Below are 27,850 nucleotides of genomic sequence, written 5' to 3'. Positions count from 1 at the left end.
GCCGTAGATTCAATTCAACCTTCAAGAGTCAATGAGTGTGGCTATCTTTGGAGCTGATAGAGAAATAGCCATGACTATGTTTAGAGAGGATACAAAATGTTTTAGAAGAAAGTAGGAGGGCCATGGACTTGAACCTTTCCTTTTCAGCCTCTTGAGGTGGGAGACACACATCCAGTTTTAGTTTCAAGTCTCACGGCTCTTGCACGATGGATAGCTGTTATCACCAAAAACTTTTTCGAGATGTTCAAATTTTTCCTGTAGACAGTCCTTATCAGCAATCATATGTGCCCCTTGAATAAGTTTGTTGGGAATGCAATTTGCCTGCACTTGATGATGACAGCTGTCTGCTAGCAGGTGAATATCCACGCTCCAGCATGTTGTCAGTTTTAGATGCACAAAGACATACACCCCAGGATGTTGTCAGTTTTATGCTGAATGAAGACGTACATGCTTTACCGGCCCCAAAGTGAATCTGAAGTTCTCGTGACTGGAATTTAGATGGCTCCAGAATTGATGAAGTTTCTCTTCACCATAAGGCCACTCTAAACAAGTGTTATTCACAAACCTCCAACAGATAACAAGCTTAAAACTTGCAGAGTCCAATGCTTTCTCCTCAAAATCTTCATGGAGATTAAGAACTTTACCAGATGTTTACATGAGTGGTTTCAAAATGTGCACATTCAGGAAGATTAGAGCTATTAATTAAATACAGGAATGCATGCTGTTGGTGAAACAGAGCAAGAGACTGAGTGTTTCACAGATCAAGCGTGTGAACACTATAGACACTAGTCAACAACATTCGATATTCTGTGAATAAGTGTGATATCATTATGTTCTGCTGCTCCGATTACAACATGGAGCTGCAAAATGACTCATGCACAAAATAAAAATGAAGAGGTACTAAAATAAACTGTACTCTACCTTTCTGATTCACTGCCATTACTTGTCAGCTGTACTTGTACTTCATGTTTGAGCTCCTGAAAGAAGAATTAAAAACATCTATTACAATAATAATAATAATAATAATAATAATAACAGGTTCACTGCTACTGTATGGTGCTGCAGCATGAACCATTTGTAAAGCTAATGCGAACACTGTTCCAACAGCTGAAATGAGATATCTATGGAATGTCAAAGAATTCTATCTCTTAGATGCGTCCCAGTTAACATCATATGGAAATAAGTAAATGTGAAAGCAGTGCCAGATGTCTCATCTCATTACTCAAAATGGCTTCAACACGTACATTGGTGGTGCTCAAGATGAAAATACATAGTTATTCTAAATGATGGAACCACTTTCAAAAATTCATATGTATTCAAGTAAAAATCCAAAATGAACAAACTTTACACCAATTAAAAGAGGAAGTTTCGAAGTTTTTGGTGAGCAGTGGCAGGCAGGCGATGATTGTTTCAGAAGTGGCCGGTAGCTTTCGTGCAGCAATAGGCCACCATTCGATTTCACTGTCAGTTGTGAGTGAGACGGTGACTGTGGAGCACAAGGTTTTCTGCATTCTCGAGTTCGGATAAAGAGAGTCAAAAAGTGCAGTGCAGCGAGCATTTTGTACCAAATTCGGTATTCGACCACCAACTGGCAAAAGCATTAGCCAAACGTTTGAGCAATTTAAACAGCCTGGGAGTGTGTGCAAAGAAAAAAGCACAGGCCGATCACGTGTGTCAGAGGACGATGTCCGACTGATTCAAGAGTTTTGTGCGCAGTTCCAATAAGTCTACCAATGGAGCCAGTTCAGAACTTTGTATACTCCAACCAACTATATGGGAAGCTCTGAGATGGCGTTTGCTGTACAAGCTGTACCAATTCCAACTTGTGCAGGCTCTCAACCCTAGTGACAAAGAAGTGTCTCGCATTTTGTGGTCATGTACTGGCAAAGATGGAGAATGAAGCATTTCTAAGGCATATAATTTTTAGCAATGAAACAACATTTCACCTTACTGAAGAAGTCAACCCCCCGCACAGACACAATGTTCGCATATGGGGTTTGGAAAATCCACATTCACCACTGCAATATAAAAGAGACTCACCGAAAATCAACGTGTTCTGTGCCATATCCCGTACAAAGGTTTACGGACCATTTTTCTTTACAGAAAGAACTGTAATTGTAATCACATACCTGGACACGCTGGAAAAATGACTGTTACCTCAAGTTATGGAAGATTTCCAGGACTTCATTTTTGAACAGGATGGAGCTCCGCCCCATTGGTACCGTGACGTGTGAGCTTTTCAAATGACTCCCTTCCTCAATGCCGCATCTGTCACAGGGGACTTGAAGACCTGGCTCTGCACTTCTGCCCACCAAGATCTCCTGATCTCACACCCTGTGACTATTTCTTATGGGGTGTGAAAGAATCTGTTTACATCCCACCTCCACCAATCACTCTGAACAATCTACGGAACCGGATCACTGCTGCCATGCACTCAGTAACAGCAGATATGCTTTCCCACGTGTGGGATGAGTTTCGCTACCACACTGATGTTTGCCATTCAGCCAATGGTGGCAACACTGAACATTTATAACATTTATCTTATTTCTAATTATTAAAAGCTAATTAATTACAAATTACTACAAAATATTAAATAGATATCAAACATTATGGAAAAAAACTCTGAAACTTCCTCTTTTCATTGGTATAAGGCTTTTTAATTTTGGACTTGAATAAATACGAAGTTTTCAAATGGGTTCAACATTTAGAATAACTTGTATACAATTCCTGAGCGAAAAGCCATGCAGGCTGTCTGTGAAAGCATTGGAGTGACTCATGAAACTGGACATAATTCAGGTAATTAATTATAATGGAATTAAAGTTCAAGGTGAAAAACACCTTTCGTCAGTAGTCATCTGATGGGTTTTATGCAACCTGCCACAGTTTCCTCTCCTGTGCTAACCTCCACATCTCAGAACAGCACCTCCACACAACCTCCTCAGTTATTTGTCATATGTATTTTAATCTCTACCTTCCTCTAAAACTCTCGCTCTCTACAGCTCCTTCTAGTACCTTGGAAATTATTCCTTACTGCATTTGTCGTGTGCTAAATACCGTATCAACTGCACCTCAGTTTGGTCTAAAAGGACACAGTGTTTCTGGCAAGGTATTTACCAACAGGCACCAGATAGTGAGACAAAATTCTGGCCATTTGCAGGACAGTGTCTTCAACAACCATTACCTCAGCACTCATACCAATTTCTTTCCCTATCAGACTACCATTATACCAAGTCTTACTAACAGGTCTGAGGCCTTGATCACCTACAGGTGACATCTAAAATTGCTCAAAAAATATTGTAAGTGTTACCTCGTGAAAATACTGAAAGGGAAATGGCAAGACCAGTGTGCCAATATCAGTAACTTGCTGGAAACAAATACTACCAGCATGGAGCCCATCATTATCAAACACCTACTTCGATGGGTTGTTCGTATTACCGACATGCCTGTTAGATACCTACCAAAACAAATAATGTACTCGAAATTCAAAAATAGACAACAAAAGCAAGGAGGGCAACTGAAACTGTACAAGAACGATGAGAAATACTCTTTAAAAAGGGCCAAACAGACACCAGTATTTGGGAAACCACTGCCAATGATTGTCCAACACTGTGTCCAACTGCTTGTGGTTGTTCACAGCACTTTGAACAATTACGGCAAAGACTGAGATCGAATACATGGAACCTTGGAATATGGCAAGAAAATCTCGTGACAAACAACCCCGTACAATCCGTGGTTAGAATGGACAGAATGTGCCCTCAATATAATAGAAAATGAGGTTCCACAGGATCTATACATGGACAAGAAAAAAAAAAAATTCTCAGATTTTTGCCAGATTTTCAGGTTAAAAATACACTTTTTCCCAGGTGAGAAACACACTACCCCCTGGGTAAAAGTATATCTTTTCCTGATCCCGTGTTACGTGACAACATACTTCACCCCAGAGCTGTCAAACTTATCAATGCTTTGAACGATAAAGGATTTATACGCTGGTATAAAACTATTCAGCACTTCAGGGAATGAAACCTAGTAAAAAAACAACGCATTTTCAAAAGAGCTTTGATGCGTGGCAATATGTACATTGCTTATTTTCGTATTATGAAAGTATTAATACAAATTCTGTCAAATAAAGGCAGGTAGTTTCCAATGCTCTGACACTGAGATTGTAATGTGCTTCTGTTAGCCAATCAAAGCTCACATCACATGATCTTGCCAGCTAATGACAGCAGATATTCAGAGCATGTAGTCAGCCACTAGCAACATGACTTAAATAGCATGAACATACAAATAGGAAAAGTTTATCATTTAGATTAATACACATACAGTGTAGTTACAAGAAAAGCTAAGCTGTCATGTACAATATTGGTGTTTTTAGCATGTGTTACCATTTAAGACATATCAAACACAAATGTGCCAGCAAAATTTTAAATAAATGCTTGGACCCAATTTTTTTTTTCTGAGTGGCTGGTCCTCAAAGTGCTGAGTTCTGAATGAGAGTCAAACACTACTTGATTTAAGAAATTCATCACACGTTCCCACAAATAACTTAATCCATCTTGCATAAAAGGAAATTTAATTTGAAAGCAACACTTCTTAAACCACCATCCACATTTTCCCATGCCCTTGTTAGAAACATAAACATCTGTGACACCAAAAGCAATTAGTTGTCATGAAGTGTTGCGTAGTCTTTGTCCTAAAGCCTTTGACACATTATGCTGATGGCAGACACTTGTGTTTACTGCATTTTGTTGTGGTAAATGGCACATTTTGTTTACAAGTTCTTTTTTCTAGTCTCTCTCTCTCTCTCTCTCTCTCTCTCTCTCTCTCTCTCTCACACACACACACACACACACACATTTTATTGCTGCAGTATTATTTTGCAGTAGTGGGCTAGCAAAATTCTTTGTTAGAATACCAGTTCTTACCAGTCAAAATTACAAAAATTTAACTGGAAAGTAAAACAATAAAAAAATAGCTAGAATCTTAAGAAATTCCTAAGTTTTTCCAAGATGAAAAAATTCCTGCATTTCCTGGTTGTCCCGGGGCGTATACATCCTGTTCCAGCATTGGTCTCCTCAGCCACTCACGAACTCAAAAAGGACAATGATTCTCAGGGAAGATAAAAAGAAATACTCATTAATGAGTCAATGTCTATTCTGATAATTCCTTGCTGTCTCAACAAATGTATTGCAAATCTGTCACTTCTTCTGGCAAGTGGTCTTCATTCATTCCTTTTCTCAACATTCCTGCAAAGTATTTCATCATTTCCTTTCAGTCCATTTAATTTTCAGCATCTTAAACACTTTGATTCTCTGCTTTTCTGGTTTTCCAAGAACCACGTTTCACTTCACAGGGTATCTACATGGACAAGGAAAAATAATTCCCGGATTTTTCCCGGATTTCCCGGTTGAAAATACACTTTCTCCCAGGTGAAAATACACTTTTTCCGTGTTAAGTGACAGTATACTTTTCCTCGGCACTTATCAATCCTTTTATGGTTTATGTTTTTATACACCGGCGTAGAATTTCCCGGCACTTCAGAAGATGAAACTCAGGGCAAAAAACACGTTTTGGAAAGATCTTTGATGTGCAGCAACATATACACTGCATATTTCCGTGTTACGAAGGTATAAATTCGAATTCCACCAAACATCGCATGTTACTTTCCGAAGCATTAAAATCGAGATTGCGATGCGCTTTTGTAAGCCAGTCACAGCTCATGTCACATGATCTCGCCAGCTGATGACAGCATCTGACATGTGATGTAGTCAGCCAATAGCAAGATCACTCTTAAGTAGCGCGAACACACAGATAAGAAAAATTAGTAGCTTAAATTAATGTACAATTGTTGCTACAAGAAAAGAAAAGCTATCACATATAATATTGGTCTCTAAGATTAATAAGCTGCAAGAGAGGCTAAGCTTCCACATATATTGTTGATCTTTTTTGCATATCATACATCACATAAACGTGAAAGTAAAATTTTTTAATAACGACGTAAATGTCTGATCTTCTGGGCTCGAAATTCTTCATATGGTCGTCCCCAAAGAGTTGATTTTTAAATGAGAGTCAAACGCTCTGTGATTTAAGAAATTCGTCGTACACTCTCTCACATAGTTTATCTTACATAAAAGGAAATTGACTTTGAAAGTAACGCTTTTCAAAGCAATATTCGCAATATTGTTCCGTGACCTACTAGAAAGGTACGTTTCAGCAGTTGCCAGAGAGCATCAGATAACATGCGTCACTGTACTTGCGCAGCTACGATGACGCAGGAAGCCCGCATGTTCGTTCATGTGAAACATTAAAAGATCTTGCATTAAAACGAATCTAATGTAAAAAACTGTCACTTCACGCTCATTGGAGGCAATTTGTTGTTAAGAAGCACTGCACAGTCTTCCTAAAGCCTCTGACACACTTTGCTGCTGGCAGACGCTTGTATGAGCACTGTGTTTTGTTGTTGTATATGTCGCATTTTCTTTGCGGCTTAAGTTTTATTTTAGTTTTTTTCTCTCGTTCATGTTTTGTTGCTGCAGTACTATTCTGCAGAAGCAGGATACAGTAAATTTTTTTGTTAGAGTATTGGTTCTTACCAGTCAAAATCACAAAAATTTAACTGAAAACAATGAAAAATTCCCGTAACACAAAAAGATTCCCGGGTTTTTCCCGGTTTTCTCCCGGATATTCCCGGGTTTTTCCCGGATCTCCCGGGTCGTAGACACCCTGACTTCAATACAATGCTGCACAAATATAATCTTAGAAATTTATTACTAAAATCAAAGCCAATATTTCTCGATAGCAGACCTCTTCAGGTTAGTAATGCCATCTTTTTCTGTGCTAGATTGCTTTTTTATATCTTTATTGTTTCATTCATTGTATGTGTTATTTTGCTTCCAAAATAGCAAAATTCATTCACTTCATCTACCACATCAATAACAAGTTTGGTGTTGAGTCCACTGCTAATCTCATTTCTGCTGCTCCTCAAAGTTCTTTCTTTCTTTCTTTAATTTCAATCCATATTTCACACTCAGTATATTGTAAATCCCATTTAATCTTCCTCCTTCCCCAGAGCAGACCACTGTCCTCTTTAATAACCTATCACTCTGATTTTCATCCCACTTCTGAATCTTCTGTTTCCGTAAATGCTGCTCTGATATATAGTCAATGCCCTTTTTAATCCACACACTTTTCTCTTAATTTTACATTCTTCTAGTTCCTTCTCAGTTGTTGTATATATTTTATATTACCGATCTTAATCTAGTTAGTTAGGCTAAAATCGAACAGTGGAATCTTCAGGTAGGAATATCAACAATGTAACTGAATCCTTGAATGAAGAAAAACATTTTGAGGCTGTAGCAATACAGTTCAATATGCAAAAGAGTAAATGAATAATAATGTCAGTGTACAGATCACCATGTGGTGATCCTGAAATTTTTAGAAATAAGTTAGAGGCATTGCTCAAAATATTACATCATAAAAAATCAACAATAATTATAAGTGGAGATTTTAATTTCAACTTATTGACTGAAGGTGCATCCAAAGATCAGTTCCTGAATGTTTTACATAGCTTCAATTTGTATCCACATATAACTAACCCTACAAGAATAACAAACTCTTCAAAAAGTCTCATAGATAATATCTTCACAAATATAGATGCCATAGATATTGATGTAATAAATGTTGTCTTAGGAATATCTGATCACAATGCACTTATCCTCAAATTTCCCATAGCCCCTGTGACCAAAAATAGTTCATACCAAATGTACAAAAGAACCTTCTCCACAAATAGTTGCAGTCACTTCATAAATACACTGACTAACCAATCATGGGCAGAAGTACTGTTACAAGCTAGCACAAACACCGCATATAATGTTTTTTCTTCCCTGTTTATGTTGAATTTTGAAATGTGTTTTCCTAAGAAACTTGTCAAAACAAACACATATGGACATATCTCAAAACAAACACATATGGGCATACACATGCTAACTCCTGGATCACAACAGGTATTAGAAATTCCTCCAGGACCATGAAAATGCTTAACTATAGACTGAAAAGTTGGACTGACCCCAAGTTTAAAGAATATGTAACAAATTACAAAAAAATATATAGAAAAGTAATTACAAAAGCAAAATTACTAAGTAATGATAAATTAATAGGAAAATCAGGCAATAAATCAAAAACTATTTGCGAAATTGTGAAAAGGGAAACAGGTAAGGGCCTCAAGGATCAGGAAATAGTACTCAAAAATAGTGAAAATATTGAATTAAAAGATGAAACTCTGGCAAATTACATTAATAATTACATTTTAAGTGTACCAGTGTCATTAAGTAAAAACTTTACTAAACATGAGAAATTAACAGCCCCAAAAGTAGACAGTAGTATGTTGTTAACTCCCACAAATGACAATGAAATATTAAAGGTGATAAAGAGTCTAAAATCAAAAGTGTCTGCAGGTGTGGATGAAGTGCCTGTGTCAATAATAAAAAAAGTTGCCCAACAAATTATAAAGCCCCTGGTACATATTGCCAATTTGTCTTTCAGCGAAGGTGTGTTTCCTGAGAGGTTGAAAATCTCTAAGGTTAGACCTCTGTTTAAAAAAGGAGATCCATACAAGGTAGAAAATTATAGACCAATATCCCTTCTCCAATCATTTTCAAAAGTTCTAGAGAAATTAATGAAAACCAGACTCATAAATTACTTAGATGCTCACAAACTTTTAAACTGCAATCAACATGGCTTTCGCTCAGGCCACAGCACAGAATCAGCTATCCATGCCTATACCAAAGAGATTGTCAGGAGTCTCGACACTAAAAAATGTGTAGTGGGAATTAACTTAGATTTATCTAAAGCTTTTGATTATCACAAAATTCTGTTAAACAAGATGGAGGCAATAGGTGTAAGGGGAGTTGTGAAGCAGTGGTTTGAATCTTACCTTCAAGATAGAACTCAGGTGGTAGAAATCATCGCAGAGCATAAAAATCAGAAAATCAAGTGGGTCTCAGATGCAAAGAAATTGGAAATAGGTGTCCCACAGGGCAGTGTTCTCGGTCCCTTATTATTCTTGCTTTTAATAAATGACATAAAAAATCCTAATATTTCTACCAAAATAATGTTGTTCGCAGATGACACTAGCATAATTATAAGTGATGATAAAAAATCATTAACCACCACAACTGATATAGCCCTGAAATATATTCAACATTGGTTTAATGCTAATGAGTTAACACTTAATCTAAGTAAAACAAATTATATACAGTATGGCAAAGCAACTCAAGATATGGACCTCCAGTTAAAACTAATGGATAAGAAGATAGAGAGTGTACAATCCACAAAGTTTTTGGGCATGCACATTGATCAAAACTTAAGCTGGAAAGACGATCTCAAGTACTTATCCCACAGGCTCAATTCGGCATGTTTTGCATTGAGGATATTATCTAGAGTATGCAGTACAGACTGTACTAGACTAGTGTATTTTGCTTACTTTCAGTCCATCGTGTCTTATGGCATAGTGTTCTGGGGTAAAACTAAATCAAGCTTAAAGATATCTTCAAATTTCAGAAAAGAGCTGTACGAATCATAACACATAACTCTCCAAGAACTCATTGTAGGCCCCTTTTCAAAGAACTGCAAATACTCACAATACCATCACTGTATATTTTTAAAAGCATTCTGAGTACAAGAGCACATATGAAAAATCTACGTACAAATGAGGACTGCCATAATTATAATACTAGAACTCGTAAGAATTTGTATGTAGAAAGGGTAAGGACAACACAAACCCAAAAGCATGTAAGTTATTTTGGAATAAAACTCTACAATGCTCTGCCAGTGTACATGAAGGCAATAATAGATGAAGTAAAATTTAAGACTGAACTTAAAAATTACCTTTTAAGCAAAACTTTCTATGACGTAGATGAGTACTTTGAATGCGTGTAAATTTATTGCCAAAAATTTTAATTTGTATGTCTAAACTTGTACTTTTAAAAAATGCCTTGAAAGTGATATTCTATTATTATGTCTGTAGTACTTGTACTAGTATGATAACTTTGTTGTGACAATTCCTACATCATGTAAATGATATACAGGAAGATAATAAAATGAAATGAAATGAAATGAAATGAAATGAAGGAAAAGACAGATTGCTATTTACCGTAAAGAACACACGTCAAGTTGCAGACAGGCACAATTAAGACACACTTACATAAAGCTTTCGGCCACAACCATCATTAGTGAAAGAGACACACACACACACACACACACACACACACACACACACACACGCGCGCGCTGGAGTTGGTGGTCATGTGTGTGTGAGGCATGCTTGCTTGCATGTACAACTGGATTCTCTCTCTCTTTCACAGATGAAAGCTTTGGCCAAAAGCTTTATATAAGTGTCTTTTTGATTGCATCTGTCTGCAACCTAACGTGTCTTCTTTGCTGTAAGTAGCAATCTGTCTTTTCCTACATTGTAGTTACGTAGGCAGTTAGTTTCATGTTACATGGGTCATTTGCACAATACATTGTAATGATGTGGACTGAGTCACCTTACATTCTCATCACACATTAATTTGAAAATATGGTTACATGCAGACCATTTAAAGTACTTTTTTTTTACTTTTTTATTTTTTTTAATTCACAGATGTGAGTTAAACAATGGAAACTATAGGTTGGAATACCAACAATATTAGGAAATTCTTACTCACCATAAAGATGACACAAAGAGTTGCACAAAGGCACAACAAAAAGACTGTTTCACATTTAGCTTTCTGCCGATGCCTTTTTCAGAAAAGAAATCATACATACATTCACACAATATCTCAACTCAACATGTTATCTTAACAGTGAGTAGCAATCTACCCTTTTCCTAGTATTGCAGATGTGAATTAGTACTTTCCATCCATCACCTTTTACAGCTTGCAGTAATTAAACTTCTTGTATGGAATGGAAGGAGTTGTCAACAAGAAACTTTTTCAAATTGTTTTCAAATTCTACTTTGCTGTCTGTCAGACATTATGTATCACTGGGTAAGTCATCAAAAATTTTGGTTGCAAAATTGTGCACCTTCCTTTGTGCTTAAGACTACATTAATGTAGAATAATTGCTGCCACTTTTTTCTTCTGGTATCATAATTAGGTATATCATTGTTCCTTTTGAACTGCAGCAGATTATTTACAGCAAACGTCAAGAGGGAATAAATACAGTGTGAAGCAGTAGTAAAAATGCATAGCTCCTTAAACATATGTTCACAAGATGATCACGGGTGAGTACAACATGACGACTTTCTTTGTGAAAGATATGTTACCCCAGAACATTATTCTATACAACATTATTGAAGGAAAATATGCGAAATATGTCAAGTTACTAATCTGTCTTCCACCCCCCCCCCCCCCCCCCCCAATATTTGCAATGATTCTAAGTGCAAATGTTGTTCAGCTAATTTGTTTTAGAAGTTCCAAAACATGGTTTTCACCTCATCAATATGACACCTTAAATTTTTGAAGTGTCAACGCTATTTATTATTTCCTCACCAGAGACTTTACTGAGAATCTCAAACATCTAGCATCACTTTACATTTCTGAATGTTTCTTCTAGGTTGAAAAATACTATGAATGTATCTCAAGTTTTCTTGGGCCTTTCATCAATTATCAAGCAAACACACCGACACTCGTTCCAATTAATTGCTGGTCATTTTTGGAAGGCAGAAGAGTCTGTTGAGACTAACTCCACAACTACTCTTGCCAGTGTAATTTATTGTAATAATCACAATTATGATACAGTATAATTCTCTTTCATTTCATTTATTAAACATGTAATTTCTAACCAATATTCTTCCTTGTTTCACAAGAATGTTTGTCTCTCGTTTTCAGCTGACTACAATCTGGGAACGCTTTCAAATGTTATTCTAGTATATAAAGGCAGATCGAAATGTTCATTCACAAAGCATTTCACTAATCACACAGTCACAAATAACCAAATAATACATTGTTTTTTGTGCTGTGTTCATGGTCATATAATACATTTTGCAAGACAACGTTTTCGCCTTTTACTGTTAACTTTGAGTAAAACCCACCACTAATATTTATGTGTGACACAGAATGCTTGAATTTTTTACATGTTCTTAGGCATAAAATCTTTCACATGAAAATGACCATTTGATCGATACATAATTTTTCAATGATTAAGAGGCAAAACAATAGACTTCGAAAATATCAGGACAAAAAATGGAATTTTATACACAAGTCTTGGGAACCATTAGTATTCAAGAATATTATACTGCCAGTTACAGTAGATGGTTCAGCTGGTGAGTGAAATGAAAACATTAAATTTGTAATAACAAATAGAAATTTCGCGCCGTTATCCCGTAAGTTCGTAAGCGTGCTACAAACTGTGCAGAATGGCCTGTAGGTGGCAGCGTAGTGTAGATGCACACATACCCTTGCACTATCAGTATAAAGATGGCCGCCCCAACTTGCGACTTGCACCAGGGAAGAACGGCGTTCTGTTATTCGGTTTTTGCGTAGTGAAGGTGTGACGAACGAAGGTTCACTAGAGTGATGCATGTATGTCACAGCCACAAGTCTACGAATGGAGTAGGAAGTTCGCAAATGGTGTGACTTCAGTGGAAGACACTCCTCATCCAGGTCAGGCACAACGAGTTGTGACCCCACAGAACATTGCAGCAGTTGAACGCACAGTGAAGGAAAACCGCCGAGTGACACTGAATGACGCAATGGGAGGAAAGACGTTCCGTTCTGATGAAGAGGTACGCCACACGGTGCATGAGTGGTTGCACAGACTACCAAAAGAATTTTTTTCTAAAGGAATTTATACACTTTGTAAGTGCTGGAGGACTCGCATTTGTGGGAGATTATGTTGAAAAGTGATAAATCTCTGTACCACTTCTGCACAATAAATAATATTTAAAAAAATATTTAAGGTTTACATTTGACTCACCCTCGTACAATACGAGCACTTCCTCTGCTAATTAATTTTGCCTGTACACAATTAGCCACTGTTGGTTTGCTAATCTGCAAGCAGGGGTGCACTAGGATATATACTCCCCATTTTTCCCCATGTAGTGGACAATCTACAAATGATGTATGAGGAACTCACTGTGCCTCACACAAGAGAATAATAGGTATTAATGTTAAAGTGAAAGAAAATGGATACCATAATGGAGAAATTTTATGAGGTGATACTAGCCTTATTAGAATCTCAAACAAAATGAAACCAGATTGGCACGGTTCATTTTCCATTAAATGCGTGTGATACCTTTTGTGTATTCAGGAAATAATTTATAAACTGATCATTAATAGTGTCTATATTAGCAGTCGACAATGTGTGGCCCACTGGCTACATCTAGCCCAAATCAGGTATGTGTGTGGCCCACAGTCCTGAGCTGTATTTTACAATAAAAAGCACCTAGTAGTTTCCTCTCCTGTAACCAACAAAAATACTTACACAGGCAGTCATATTTTAAGATTGCTTGATTGTAGTTGACACTGGTTGGGGCAGGTGCACCAGGGGCAGAGACATGAATAGTGTGGTCACTGCAGGGTTAGAGAATGTGAGAGGGGGCACGTTTTATTATCTTCCAGTACTGACAACTCACGAGCATTCGCAATTCGTACTGATCGGCTGCTAAAGTATAAATTTGTGAAAGTAGCACGGATTCATAAATGTGCATTACAGAGACAGTCATATCCAAATGCAGTACCTATTTGTAGCAACGACTATAAAATTGAATGAAGACAGTTTTAATACAATGCAATGAGTAGTAGAAAAATTCCAATTGAAACATTTAGTAAACATTTGTGATTGTGTCTCATGCTGCATAACGTATTTAATTTTAAGTAAAATCAGCACTATGTCAGGCCACTACATCAGGCCATCTCAATGACTTTGAGGTGGCAGCAATATGAAACAGAGAACAGTCGACACGAAGTGTTCCAAATGGTGCAGACTTACTGATCAGTACTGGGAGTCAGTGGCCAACTTATCATGCCCGTACCATAACTAGTCTGTCATTGCGTGCACTGAGCTATAGGTATACTTTTCTTTATAAAACAATAACACAAACTAAGGAATGATGCATATTTCTACGTTAGTGTAGCAATTTTCTGTTTTCGAGATTTTGACACTGACGTGTTGTTTTGAGTAGATAATAGACATTTTTGGTTGCTTGTTAGAGGATTTGGATTCAATTTGTAATTGGAAAGTTAAGAATGTCAGACAAAAATACATATTAATAGGGCACTTCTTCTTCTTCTTCTTCTTCTTCTTCTTCTTCTTCTTCTGCTCATTTTGGTCATCTGAATGACCATGTCAATTTGAGTCACCTTCATTTCTTCGGGTCTTTATCCCTGTCCTGTATCCTTTCATTCTCATACTTTGTAACGTCCTTAACTTTTCTGTTCGTGATGACCTTGCCTTGTGTCTAACTTCCCTAGAAAACTGTGACAGCTTGAAGTTTTGATTTGCAAGTCATGCTGTTGTAAATCTCTCGTTCCTGTATTCCTATTTCTTCCAGATCCCTTTGTAGCTCTTGGATACAGTGTACTGTGGTTCTCCCATTCACAAGAAACTGTGTTATCTGATGTACCAATGCCACTGCAACATTCTAAGAACACATCTGAAAAAATGTTTTTCCTTTTCCAATGGTGTTATTATTTTCCCTATTTGGGTATATAGTTCTTGGTTCACTCAACTTCTATAGTGACTGTCTGCTGTTCTTCAAGGTCCCAGGATCTTTTGTTCCACTTCATTGTTTTAATATAAAGTTTGACTTCTTTATAAAACCTGAAATTTATTATGAATTTATCCCCATATTATGTGGGCAAATATTATAGACATTAAAAACAAGTATAAAAGATATTACCTGAACTTTTCAAAGGTCATGGAAGAGAGAAAAATGTGCATTTATGTCAGTAAAAAGACGTGATCATAACACGATTTGACTGTACAGATTTTTAGACAGAAACAATAAAATAATTTATTGCACGGAAACTCTACATAAATTAGGGTCATAATCCGTGATACTTTATCCTGACTTTTCATTTGGAGCTGTGTCAGACATTTTCAGAGGAACTGTCGGTTCTGCTGAGTTTTGCCAACTGGTCGGTCAGATGCCTCTTTTCCTAGGTATTTACGTCACTCTCTAGAATCACTCAGTAAAATCGTGTTATGAAATTGTTTGTACATAATGAAATCAATTGTGATTGATATTGTTACAAAGACATGGAGAACCAGGCTTGAGAAAATACAAACATATCAGTCGTACAGGTGGCAAGGTACTTGGTTGTAATTTGATAATTGTTGACATAGTCATTGTTTTGGATTCATTTGCTGAAGACTGTCTGGACTTTACAATTTTTTTCCTTCCACACTAAAGTGTAATTTCCGAGAAGGCCTATCTTGCCCCATTACCAAAGCAAGTACTTCTTTTTTATGTTTAACATTTTCTGCCTTCATCAGTGAGACGTGGCATTCAAAAAATAGGTTTCGTATCACTGTGTTTACACACTAAAAAAATTATGTAAACTTATTGTTTTTTATTATATTTCAAGTGGGTGCTGACATTAAAATACATACTGTTTGAGAACCCTAACAGCAAATCAGTTCAAATCTACCCTGAGTCTCCATTGTGCATATAAATGGGAGGATTTATTTCCCCTTGTGACCCAGAAACGTATCTCAGTTTGAGTAGAAAGATAACTTGTTGTTGTGGCCAGCTCTCTACTTCCTGTGTATTGCTTGCTCTCATACTGCATTAGTGAAATGTCATGTGACTGTTTGAGTAGTGCGTGATACCGTATCCAACTCCGTAGCATACAGAGAAATTTCGGAACCTTTCAACTGAAGATATCATCTGAGTAAATGTAGTTGTGTAGGAACAAGGATAAGTGTAGCCAATAGCAACGCTGCAATACGGAGTAGATTTAAAACTTACCCAAGGCATTTGAGTCAACATGTGCCAACATAAACGCCAATGGAGACAGTTAAAGCATGAGAGAAACAACACAAAGTTGTATTTGTAATCAATGTAAAGATGCACATGCACAGAAGTTCCTGCCAAGATATCCTATTGTTGTTTATTAAAGGACATCTTCTATACACCACAAGCCGCAGTAGAAATGTCTATTTGACAGTTTTTGGGTTTATAACCATCATCAGTGGCTTCTGATACAGAAGAACAAATAACTGTACGTAAATCGATGTCTGCAAAATGACAACGGTATATAAGGTTGCGCCAATATAAGTTTCTATACATTATCCACTTTTAGCAGTGGTATACATGCTACAGGACCTGAAATGTGCCCTATTACATTGTCTACAGGTTGCTCTGCGTATTACTATTGTCAAATCTCAGGTAGTGACAATTCTTGATAATATTTGGCATAACTGTCGTATAGTGTAAACATGGAACTGTTATTTCTAAGCTCATATATATTTATCTGTGACATGCATTCACATATGTACATTATAATTTTTCAACACTTAGTATATGAAGGTTGAACATACAAAAGGTATAAAATTGCAAAATATATCAAATGTCAAAAAATTATAATTTACATATGAGTGGTCTTTTGCCAGAATGAACTAAGTGACATTTAGTTAGTTTTGAGAAATGAAGGGCTGAAGTTATGAGTTTACAGCAACTTATTTATTCAAAAATATTTATGAATATACATGTGGTCTGGTGCATAATGGGTGTGAAAAACTTTTACAAGTGTTTTGAGCCTTGCAGCACATTATTTAATTACAGTTTGAAACTTAAAACTAGAGAGAAAAATGTAAGGTTATTTTGTTGTCACATCACATTACTGCGCTTCAGTACAAAATATAAAGTAAAGTTTTCTTGTTTTTGTATTATATTCATATATATGTCTATTTGGCAACTGAAACACACAGATATAATTTCAGCATTTATGTAATACAGCATTATTAAGCAATTTTTGGAATTAGGAGAGAACATTGGAATATACTTAAGGCGATGATTATGCTTCCCCATTACTCATCTTCCTTACTGTCACTGCTCATTTCTGATACTTCTTCAGCCATTTTGAGACCCTTATAGAATTCATGGTATATTGGGCGTGCGTACTTTAGAAGGCTCTGAATATCTTTCAGCTTCTCAGGGCATAGAGTGTGCCCTAATTGATACAGTGTAGGTAGTGTAATTTGACTGAGAGAACAGTGGTGAGCTTTTAAGCGTTTATTTAAATTTATGGAAGAGTATTCTTTCATGTCATTGTGGCTGTATTTGTACTCCATTATCCCTGGCTTCCCTTTTGAAAATCTCATTTCCTTAATCCTAAGCCACTCAACCTTTTCTCCAGAAAGATTTACTTTTCTGTTAGTCATTGCTTTTTCGAGTAGCATAGTACTTCTGTAGTCACTACAATCCATTTTTACAACTTCAGATTTACCTTTCTTCACTCTGGCATTCTCAATAATAAAATAAAGCCATTCTGGGGCAAATGTTTCTGGATAATGCCGTAGTTTCCTCCCTATATCCCCAATATCACTGCCATTAGGAAGATACGAGTGACCAGGTTCAGCAAATTTGTGCCCAATTTCCTTAATGTTAGTTTTGTCACTCTGAACCAAATACATCCAGATTGTCATAATTTTAAAATTCCTGTTTTGCCCCCCACACAAATCCGACCATACTACTATCCTTGGACCAGTATCATGAGATTCGACTTACTTCAGTACACAAGAGCCTATCTCTTGAGCTCCCCTTGAAGCAGTACTTTCATTCCAGCAATGCATTACTGCCTTCCCAAGATTCCAAGATTAAAGCAGGAGAGTTGACATTTATAGTATGCAACACCTGTTGTCAATTTTGGCAGCAGTAATGCTTTCAGCAAATCAAATGAAAAAACTGTAAGATTATCTTCTGTCTTGGAGTTCTCCATATCCCTTTTCAGACAACCTCTTGCAGCTTCAGCCTTCCTGTGGTGCAATTCCTGCTCCTTTCTTAATCTTCATAGCTTCTCAGTGTCTGCCTCACCAGTGTCTCCTCTGCTGTAATCAGCGTGTTTAGCCTGTCACATGTTTGACCTGTATCGTTTTGAGGAGGCTTCAAACTGATATTGAAGTCTCGTCTAAATACATTTTCGTACAGTGAGTGGCTGGGAGGTTTAACATTAGGATCTTCTTCTTTCAGCTTATCAATGAATAATCTGTACATCAAACTAAGATTAAGTCTACTGTCCAAGTACTTTTTTGACGAATCTCTTCTGCAGTAGTGACTCGATGTACTGGGAAAACTGTTAATGTGATTATGGATGTGAATAATAACTGAGTTAGCACTTTTATTATGAGGTACGTGTTTTCCACACAGGTCACATAAAGAGCTTGCCTTTGTTTGGCTATGGCTCGATGCAAGCTGCTGCCAGAAATCTGTAGTGTCTTTAGATAAGTTTCTTTGCACGCCTTCACATCATTTCCATCTGCACTAGGAATATTGACTGGAACATTTTTAACTGAACCATATATTATTGATGTCTGCACATCCCAAGATCCACTTCCATAAAATGTGTCAAAAAACTTTCTTTTCTCCTCACAATTTATTTTTTTGCCAGCATTTTTGTCTACATGAACAATTAAAATAAACAAATGTCTTTCCTGGGACAGTCTCCCCTCTATTTCACTTCTTCTTCCTTAGGGTTTTCTTCCAGTGTTCCCTGTTTCCTTTTTTTCTTTTATTGCCAGAAATTTCATGTTCATCTGAAAAACAAATTACTTAGATCTACAAATTAGTTTTCAAAACTGATTTATTAAAAATGCCAATCATGAGACCAAGTTACGATATTCCATTTCATTACTTTGGTAGCTGATGAATATGCGAAATGCAATTCTTTCAAGAACTCTTCTGCCAGAGTAAACCACCTCCACATTAAATCGCATTTTCCACCCTAAATAAAGAGGTATTTCTTTCCACGCCATCAATTTTTCTCTCCCCTCAATATTTATGGCAGCACTGGCCAAAATATCGACATACACTCACTATCAATTGTGCAGTGACCTTAGATTTACTACTTGTGGTCATGGTTCATTCTGGCATGTAAGGTAAACAGCGTAAACTCCAATTAACGAGTTCATTCTATAAACTAAAGTATCACTAGTTATTAAAATCCACTTACCATTTGATGAATGAGAGGCACCATCACTAGGTTCATATACATCAGAACAACTAGAACTAAAAGCCTCGTCTTCACAATTATTATCGTTTTCTGCCATTGCGCGGGAACGTGTGCCTGAGCTATATACCGTGGTAGCCATCTTGGGATGCCGCATGGTTCACTTTGGAAAAAGAGAATGAATAGTACCAACCTTTGCCAAAATCCCTTGCTACAGCAACGAAACGAGGCGAGTTGTCAGATAGTTTGTTTTGTCATAAGACAAAATGAAACCCTATCATTTTTATATGGTGAAGGACTCAATTTTTTTTAAATGTCGCTTAGTTCATTCTGGCATAAGACCACTCATATATCCATGAATGTCATAGTTATTTATATGTAATGGACATACAGAAACACAAAGCTTGAAAGTGAACTATAAGGAATAGGAAAAGCGAAGTTGCACTAAGAGAATCGGATACTGAATGCACAAAGACATTATTATTATGCAGCAACAACTGAATGGCGTCTAACCAAAGTCAAAATAAATAAAGAAATATGATAACAGAAGATAGGTAATGTAGACTCTGCCTTATCAGTTCCACATTTACAACAGTAACATATATGACAATCTGTGTACTATGTGAGAGGACAAATTTCAGATCCTATCCTATCATATTAACTGACACATATGTCACTGCTCTGGAGGTACATGATGTAAGTAGGCTTATAATACTGTGACATATATATAGTTCTCATTTTGCAGAATCAATGTACATAAAGCTGTTTGTTTTGCTGGGTCAGATGCCACTGATGATGTGTTATAAATTTGATAACCAGTACTGGCAAATAAACATTTCCAGTGCAAACTCATGGTGTAAAGAAGTTGGTACTTGTGCTATTTGTGCATAGGGTGTGTTTATGTTGTGATGTCTGTTGGTAGTAGCCCCCGCACAGCTGTCATTTCCTACTTCAGGAGCCTTGGCACCCTGGTACTTGGGTTGTTTGCATGTTGGACGTGTTTAGGTTGTAACGTCCATTAGTATTACCAAGTGTGTGTGTGTGTGTGTGTGTGTGTGTGTGTGTGTGTGTGTGTGTGAGAGAGAGAGAGAGAGAGAGAGAGAGAGAGAGAGAGAGAGAGAGAGAGAGTGTTTGTGTGTGCGTGTAGGAGGGAGGGGGGGGGGGGGGCTATTAACCTAGTAGTTGCATCACTATTTTGGTTCTCATGCATTTGCGCATAGGATGCAGATTTCCCCCTCCTGCTCTGTGGTTATGCTCTTCTATCTCCTTTAATGCTTCTACAGTTCAGCTGATACGACCTGTGCCAGGTATGTAGATCACTGGTATTTATTTGTCAAAATCTCACTAGTAAAACCTACTGAATTTGGTTTTCACCTTCTTTCATGGGCTTTTTAAGTTATGTGATACGTAAGCTTATGTGAGTGGCATGTGTATTCATGAAGTTAATTAAGTTGCAGGCAAAACAGGTAAAAGAATCATTATTGTGAGTGGATTGTACATGTATGATATTGTATCCATCTGTGCCCAGTTAGTCCTATTCATATTCACAAGCCATTCTAACGCTCCTGAAGTCACTGTATCATTAGATATATTTGTTTATTGATTTGTACAGCTGGCCAGCTGAGTAAATTGAAAAATTTTCTGAGTGCTTGTTTTACTTTATTCATTTTGATTAATTTGGTACCTGTGGTGTTAACTGGCCATGTTTGCGTGTTATGCCTGTTTTTGGTGCAAGCTTTTAGGCATTCCCATTTGTAGTAATCTAAACTCGCTCACTGTTAGGACTGTAGCTTTACAGTTGAACTTGCTGACTGATGCTCTCGTTGGTGAGCACTAATGTAATTCTTTAATTAAATTATTATGAATATTTAGCTTTCACACTATCTAAGCCTGTTCTCAGTGTTTCACAAATTTTATTATTCATTACACCTCTCCATTTTAAAACTAAAATTTATCATTCAGACAGGCCTCCACTGACGTAAAGATTTTGTATTTAGGTTCTGTCATGGTTAATTTAGCTCATTTATCTACTGGTGATTAAATTGTAAATTATGGAAATGCTGAGGAACTACGGGTAATTAACATTGTTGGAAGCTTTTAATTTCAATCTTGTCTTGCACAATGTGTCCACCATCTTATACTTCACAGTTCGACTCAAAACTGCTAATCAGAAAAATTGTAATCACTTTTGTCATTTGGTACAAACAATTCTAAAATGTTTGACACCTCACCTCACTCGTTTAAGTAATGCTTATAGAGGTTAATAAGTTTGTCAAATTCTACCATCATTTTCTGGATTGCCACTCAGGTGGCTACTCAAGGGTTCAGAGTATGCTAAATTGTGTTCCTCTCAATAACAGACTTCAAGTAATTATTATTAGCACTACAGACCTATACATTAAGGTCTTACTTGTTACCTGGACTGCATCTGTGTTTCTTACCACTTACTCCGTCATACTGTAATAAAGTGAGTTTGTTTAAAATTATTTATATTCTCTGTCTCTAGTAACTTATGCCTCCCCAAACCCTCTCTAGCCTTTCCAGTGAATTTTGTGAGTGTATAAGTGCTAACAGGAGATTCAGATTAGCACACGGTAGATGGTTTCTACAATCAGCTATATATAGCCTCACGGAAGAAATACAAAAAAAATAATTAATATAGAGTAATGAGAATACGTTCACCTAGGTAACATGTTTAAGTGATTAACATTGCATCAAAAGTTAATACAAGCATGAGATAAGCCACTGAAAATGTTCTAGAGTGGTACATTGATAACCAACCAGAATTTTGAATGCAAGCATGCAAATGTTCACGCACGGTGTTGTACAGGTGCCGGATGTCAGTTTGTGGGACAGAGTTCCACGCCTGTCGCACTTTCGTCAATACAGAGACAGTTAATGCTGTTAGTAGAGGATGCCGGAGTTGTCGTCCGACGGTGTCCCGTACGTGCTCAATTCGAGACAGATCAGAGGCTCGAGCAGGCCGAGGTGACACGTGGACACACTGTAGAGCGTGTCGGGTTATGACAGCGGTACGTGGCCACGCATTATCCTCTCGGAAAACACCCTCTGGAACGCTGTTCGGGAAGCGTGACATAATAGGTAGAATCACCGTTAACCACGAGAGTGCTCCTGTTGTCACACGAAGTCACACCCCAGACCGTAACTCCAGCTGTAGGACCAGTGCGTCTAGCATACAGACAAGTCGATTGCACATCGTCGAGTGCCCTCCTCCTAGCCGACACACAGCCATCACTGGCACTGAGGCAGAACCAGCTTTCATCAGAAAAGAAATAAGACCTCCACCCTGCCCTCCAATGACACCACTGATGTTACAGATGGCAGTGGTTTGATGTCACTGGAATGCACACTACGCGGCACCTGGCTCGAGGCTCTCCTCGAAGTAGCCACTCTGAAACAGTTCACTGCGTCGCCATGGTGTCGTCTACTGCTGCGGGTGTAGCGCGCTGCACGCAGAGCACAGGGGTCTTCCCTCTGGTCAGTGGAGGCCGGTCTTCTCGTGACCACCGCTGCCGGCAATCGTTTACAGCTAAATTCCTGCAGAGTCCTTCTGCAATATCGCAGAAGGGACGTCCGGCTTCTCGTAGTCCTACTGCGTGACCCCGTTCCCATTCAATGAGGTGCCGATAATGGCATCTTTGTTACCGTGACGGCATTTTTGACTAAAATCGACTCACCGTGTCCGATCTCAAAGATAACTAATGCTTACAATCACTACAGAGCACATTTAAAGCAAGCCCGACTTGCATCCTCACAGTGACATCACTGGTGCCGCTCTTATGTAACTGGCACGAAATTTGAATAGAACTTTATCTTTCGTATGTAGAAACAGGCCTACCAACTTTTGTTCGTATCACACGACTCCTCAGTGCTGCGATATTTTCCCCGTCCGGGTATTTTCGGAGGGGTGTGGAAAATACCACGAACAAATCAAATAGTTCACATACTGATATCAAAGAGATGGGCATCTGATATGGAAAATGTGTTCCCTTTCCAATGTGATTTTGATTCTGACCATTACCTAGCAGGAGCAAAAACAAAGCAGAAACTTGCCATGGCTGCCAAAGGAAATAGCACCAGGCTAAAAAAATGAAATACAAAACAACTGAAAGTTATGTTAACTGTTCAAAAGTATTGAAAGAGTTCAAATTCCTAGGGATTCAAACATATAGTAAGCTGTTGTGGAACCTTTAAAACAGTATCCGAAATAATTTGTAGTTTAATGTGAAAAGTAGTCTACGACATTACGGTATTACTTTTTCAGGGTAAATCTTTTGATTCTAAAAGGATATTCTCGGCTCAAAAAGGGACGGTTCGAACAATACGTGATGCGAGTTCATACATGATGCAAGTTCGAGAACCTCTTGTCGACTACTGTTCAGTAGTCTGGGAATTCTGACAATGGCTTCTCAATACACATTTCCTTTAAGGTTGTTTGTTGTTAACAATATCAGCTTATTCCCAAGAGTTAGCAGTTTTCCTTCAGTCAATACTAAGCAGAAATTCCATCTGCATTTGGAACATACGTCCTGGACTCTTGTGCAGAAAGGTATCAGTGTTCTGCTGCATCCATTTTCAATAAACTGGCACAAGAATTCGAAAATCTAAGCATTAATACACAAACTTTCAACTCTAAACTAAAGAGTTTCCTCATAGCTCACTACTATTCTGAAAAGGAATTCCTGGAAAAATTAAACTAATTCCTGTGCTTCGTTCTTGGTTATGTTTATTTAAATTTATGGCTTCTCATCTGCAGAGGATTCGTGTATTTTTCATTTTATTTATTATTATTCTTGTTTTATAATTTCAAGTACTAACTCGTTCCATAACCATGGAGACTTGCTGCTCAATTTGGTCCTGTGGAATACGACATATAAAATTAAAAAAAAAAAAAAAGTCAGAGCACACTGCAACAAGAGTTACAAGCAAATAATGGTGGAGACCACAACGACAAAGAACAGAACTATATTAAAAATGCTATGTTGACAACAGCACATCAGATACTGGATGAAACAAGGAAACTTAAAAATGAAGAGTGGTATGGTCAAAAATATAAGCAGATAGTGGAATGGAAAAAGGAAGCAAGGTTGAAATGCTTACAATAAAATACGAGATCAAACCAGGTATTATATAATGAAATGAGAACAGAAGCAGCAAGGGCATGTAGGAGGAACAAAAGCAAAGCCGTAAAGAGAAAGACAGAGGAGACAGAAGAGCACTACCGAAAGGATGCAAGCAGAAAATTTTGCAAGGAAATTAAAGAAGGAACTAAAGAATATAGACTGAAAAGAATAGCATGTAAGGACAAAGAGGAAAATTTGCTGACAGATAAACAAATTGTCCAAGATGTCATGCATAGATGGAGAGAGTACTTCAATCACACCTAAGCCAGCCAGCTACCAAGAGGGACAAATTCCAACAATCAGGAATATATAAACTTGAATGTCAAAGTTGTGATGCAGTATACATAGGCATGACATGCAGGAATTTTGAAACAAGATACAAAGAACATATCAGATGTTGGAAGTATGAAACAAACCATTCCACATTTGCAGAGCATTTAAAACACTACAACCATAAATTAAATTAATACGACACCAAAAAACACTCACTCACACACACACACACACACACACACACACACAAATGCATACACGAACAGACCACAGATACTTCAATAGTTACACTCATAAGTTTGGCAGTAATATTCGATCTTTGGCAAAAACATTTGACAGTCGCAACAGAAACCAAAACACTGCATTAAAACAAGCGTTCAGTGCATAGTGCTGTGGAATGCGGAAAAAACAGCAAATTGGCGATCATAGGAAGAAGAACAACACCAAAAATGCAACAGGAGCGTAATATGTAAGAAACTGTCTACACAACCTGTAAGTACAGTTCAAAACATTACTACTTAATAGGAAATACCAACCACCAGAACTGTTTATAACCTATAGGCACAGTGACAAAAATGTAAATAAAATAGCTAACATATGTACATATTCCAGGCCACTGATGATGCCTTGCAGAAAATAAAGGCGAAACGCGTATGGCACTAAAATTGTGTTTTATTCAGTTGCTGTCAGACGGTCCATAAGTGAAAATTATCAATATACCGTAATATTAAGCGCAACTGAGGACAGGACCACAAAAGTTGAAGATTACTTCAAGGGAATTTTGGGGAACGATCCTGTTTGAAGCGAACAGCTACCATATTACACTGTAGATCCAAAGATAGAGGAACCCACATTAGAGGTCGTACAGAAGGTAGTGCACTGTCTCAGAAATTACAGAACACTATGAACTGATGGAATAACTGCAGATCTGTTGAAAAATGGGGGACTTCGTCTCCATAAGTGAATCGACAAACTCATCAAGTTAATACGGAATCAGAAAGAATCATGGAAGAGCAGACCTTAGGTGAAATCCAATCAATACATAAGAAAAGACGTAAGATTTGCTGTTCGAATTGCCAAGGAATTATGCATATAACCTAAAAAATTGTCTCTCATATTATCTACAACCGGCTAGCTCCGCACGCAGTAGAGATTCTAAGAAAATATCAGTCTGGATTTCAGTCTAATAGGTCAACAACAGGTCAGATATTTGTGCCGAAGCACATACATCAAAGGCACACAAGTATATTGAGCTTCATAATCTCTATGTAGACTTCAGGGAAGTGTCTGATGGTCTTGATAGTGCGGAAGTGCTATACAATTTGTCACTGCTTGGTATATCCTTTAAGTATGTTTTAGTCACTCCAGCAACACTGGCTGGTTCTAAAGCTGTCGGCACACGGACTGTGCTTCTGAATGACAACATTAAGAGTGCCAAGCTCACCGTCCTACTGAATGCTCAGAAACTATGCAATTTGTCCGTACGGTACGCGTATCTAAATGTGGTATACACATCACAGCGCGCTCCAGTGGCAATTGTTGGCTGTGTCTAACTTGCGATCACACAGTTTATTTACAAAATGGATGAGTACAAAATTCCCATGTTAGCTTTAATTCACATTTCCTCCCTTGTCCATATGCCAGTAAACGTTAATATCCATGAAAATTTTATAAGGCAGAAAGGAAAGAACAGTGAAACCTCACGTAGCAAGTATAATTTGTTCCAGAATATTCCTCATAATGCAATACACTCATTAAGTGAAACAATTTAGCCCACATAAATTAATGTAAAATATGATAATGCATTGCATGTAGAAAAAATACTGAAAGTCTTATCTTATTCATGCCATTTATTCAATACATACAGTATTATGTACTTTATCATACATGAAACATAACTAATTCTTTTTTACTACGAAGATATCTATAGGCATTTGTTTCTGCCGAAAATGCGACACAGCATTATCGTCAAATAAATTTGTAGCATGCATAGCCATTGCTTTATTGGGGTGATGATTTTCAATGTACCATGCAACTGATTACCATGGTTTCAGCATTTCTCTTATTGCGCCAGGAGATTACTTCTTTCTTGTTACCGCCTCCTACTCCTCCTCCTCCTCCGAACTCCTCTCCGCAACTTCCTGGTGTGAAACACACTGCATGTCCATAAACTCATCAGTGATCATTTCTTGGCTGTGACCTTCCATAAGCTCATCATATCAGTGTTATCCACTTCTAGTCCCCTGCTCTTGGCCAAAGAGACAAGCTCGTTGACTAAAAACAAAACAGGTACTGACTCTCAAATACCTCAGGTCATATTTGACAACACACATTGGCCAAAGCTTATCGAAGCATATGTGAGAGTTCTCTTGGTAACCCCTTCCCAACCCTTTTTGATGATGTTGATGCAGGCAAGGATGTTGAAGTGATATTTCCAAAACTCAGTGACAGATTGAGATTGGTAGCTTCAGCCAACTCAAAGCAACGCTCAAAGAGTGCTTTAGTGTAGAGCTTCTTTAATTTAGAAATAGTCTGCTGGTCCACAGGCTGGAGTAATGAAGTGGTGTTGGGAGGCAGAAATTGGATCTTGATGAATTGAAATTCTGCAAGGAGATGGTAATTTAGGACTGAAGAATGGCCAGGAGCATTGTCCATAACAAGCAAGACATGGCGTGTGTAAAGGGACACCCTGCTCTGGCATTACTTTTCCTCAGCAGAAATATTTTCCAATTTTGAAGAGGTTAATATTATCTCAAATATTTTTATAAAAAAAGATTCATATGATTTTGTACACAATGTGTTGTACTTCAAGCTAAAATCTGTAAAAAGAAATTTACTTTATTTTCTTTGTTACAATCGATATGTACTAGCTCTGAACGTAGAGTTGAAATAATTTTTTTTTACAAATGATCGAAATTAAGAAATATCTGACACACTTAAAATTTCCATTATTAATGATGCAATCTGATACTATTTATTATGTTTATTTCTGGATTCATTTATAAAATAATAATATATTAACAGAAATTAATTTGTCAAGAAAATTTGTAAACCCTTTGGAATATTGTTATTACTGCAGAGTGAAGTAGTAGTGGGCACGCCTCTGATGTGCTCGGACTTCTTTTTATATTTGGGAAGAACAATGTAATTTCAGCTTTGTTAATGTGAAAATTCAAAAGACAGTGTGATATAGAAAAATGTGAGGGAATAAAATATTCGTGAAAGCAAAAATACAGTGTAGGCATTCTTCAACTGTAACCATGAGATCGTAAAATATGAAAATTTCAG

At 37.3% G+C, this 27,850-nt stretch overlaps 1 protein-coding gene across 1 annotated transcript in view; it reads right to left on the bottom strand.

Annotated features, from left to right (window-relative positions):
- The window catches only part of LOC124717213 (zinc finger protein 135-like), a 182,080-nt gene that overhangs the window by 56,191 nt on the left and 98,039 nt on the right, over window positions 1–27,850 (bottom strand). The window contains exon 6 of the mRNA XM_047244000.1: window positions 922–977. Coding sequence (XP_047099956.1) covers window positions 922–977 — 56 coding nt within the window. The remainder of the gene's footprint in view (window positions 1–921; window positions 978–27,850) is intronic.

The sequence above is a fragment of the Schistocerca piceifrons genome, chromosome 9, assembly GCF_021461385.2.
Source record: "Schistocerca piceifrons isolate TAMUIC-IGC-003096 chromosome 9, iqSchPice1.1, whole genome shotgun sequence".
NCBI lineage: Eukaryota > Metazoa > Arthropoda > Insecta > Orthoptera > Acrididae > Schistocerca > Schistocerca piceifrons.
The sequence above is the reverse complement of the archived record's forward strand: the minus strand, read 5'-3'. Positions and strand labels throughout refer to the sequence as shown.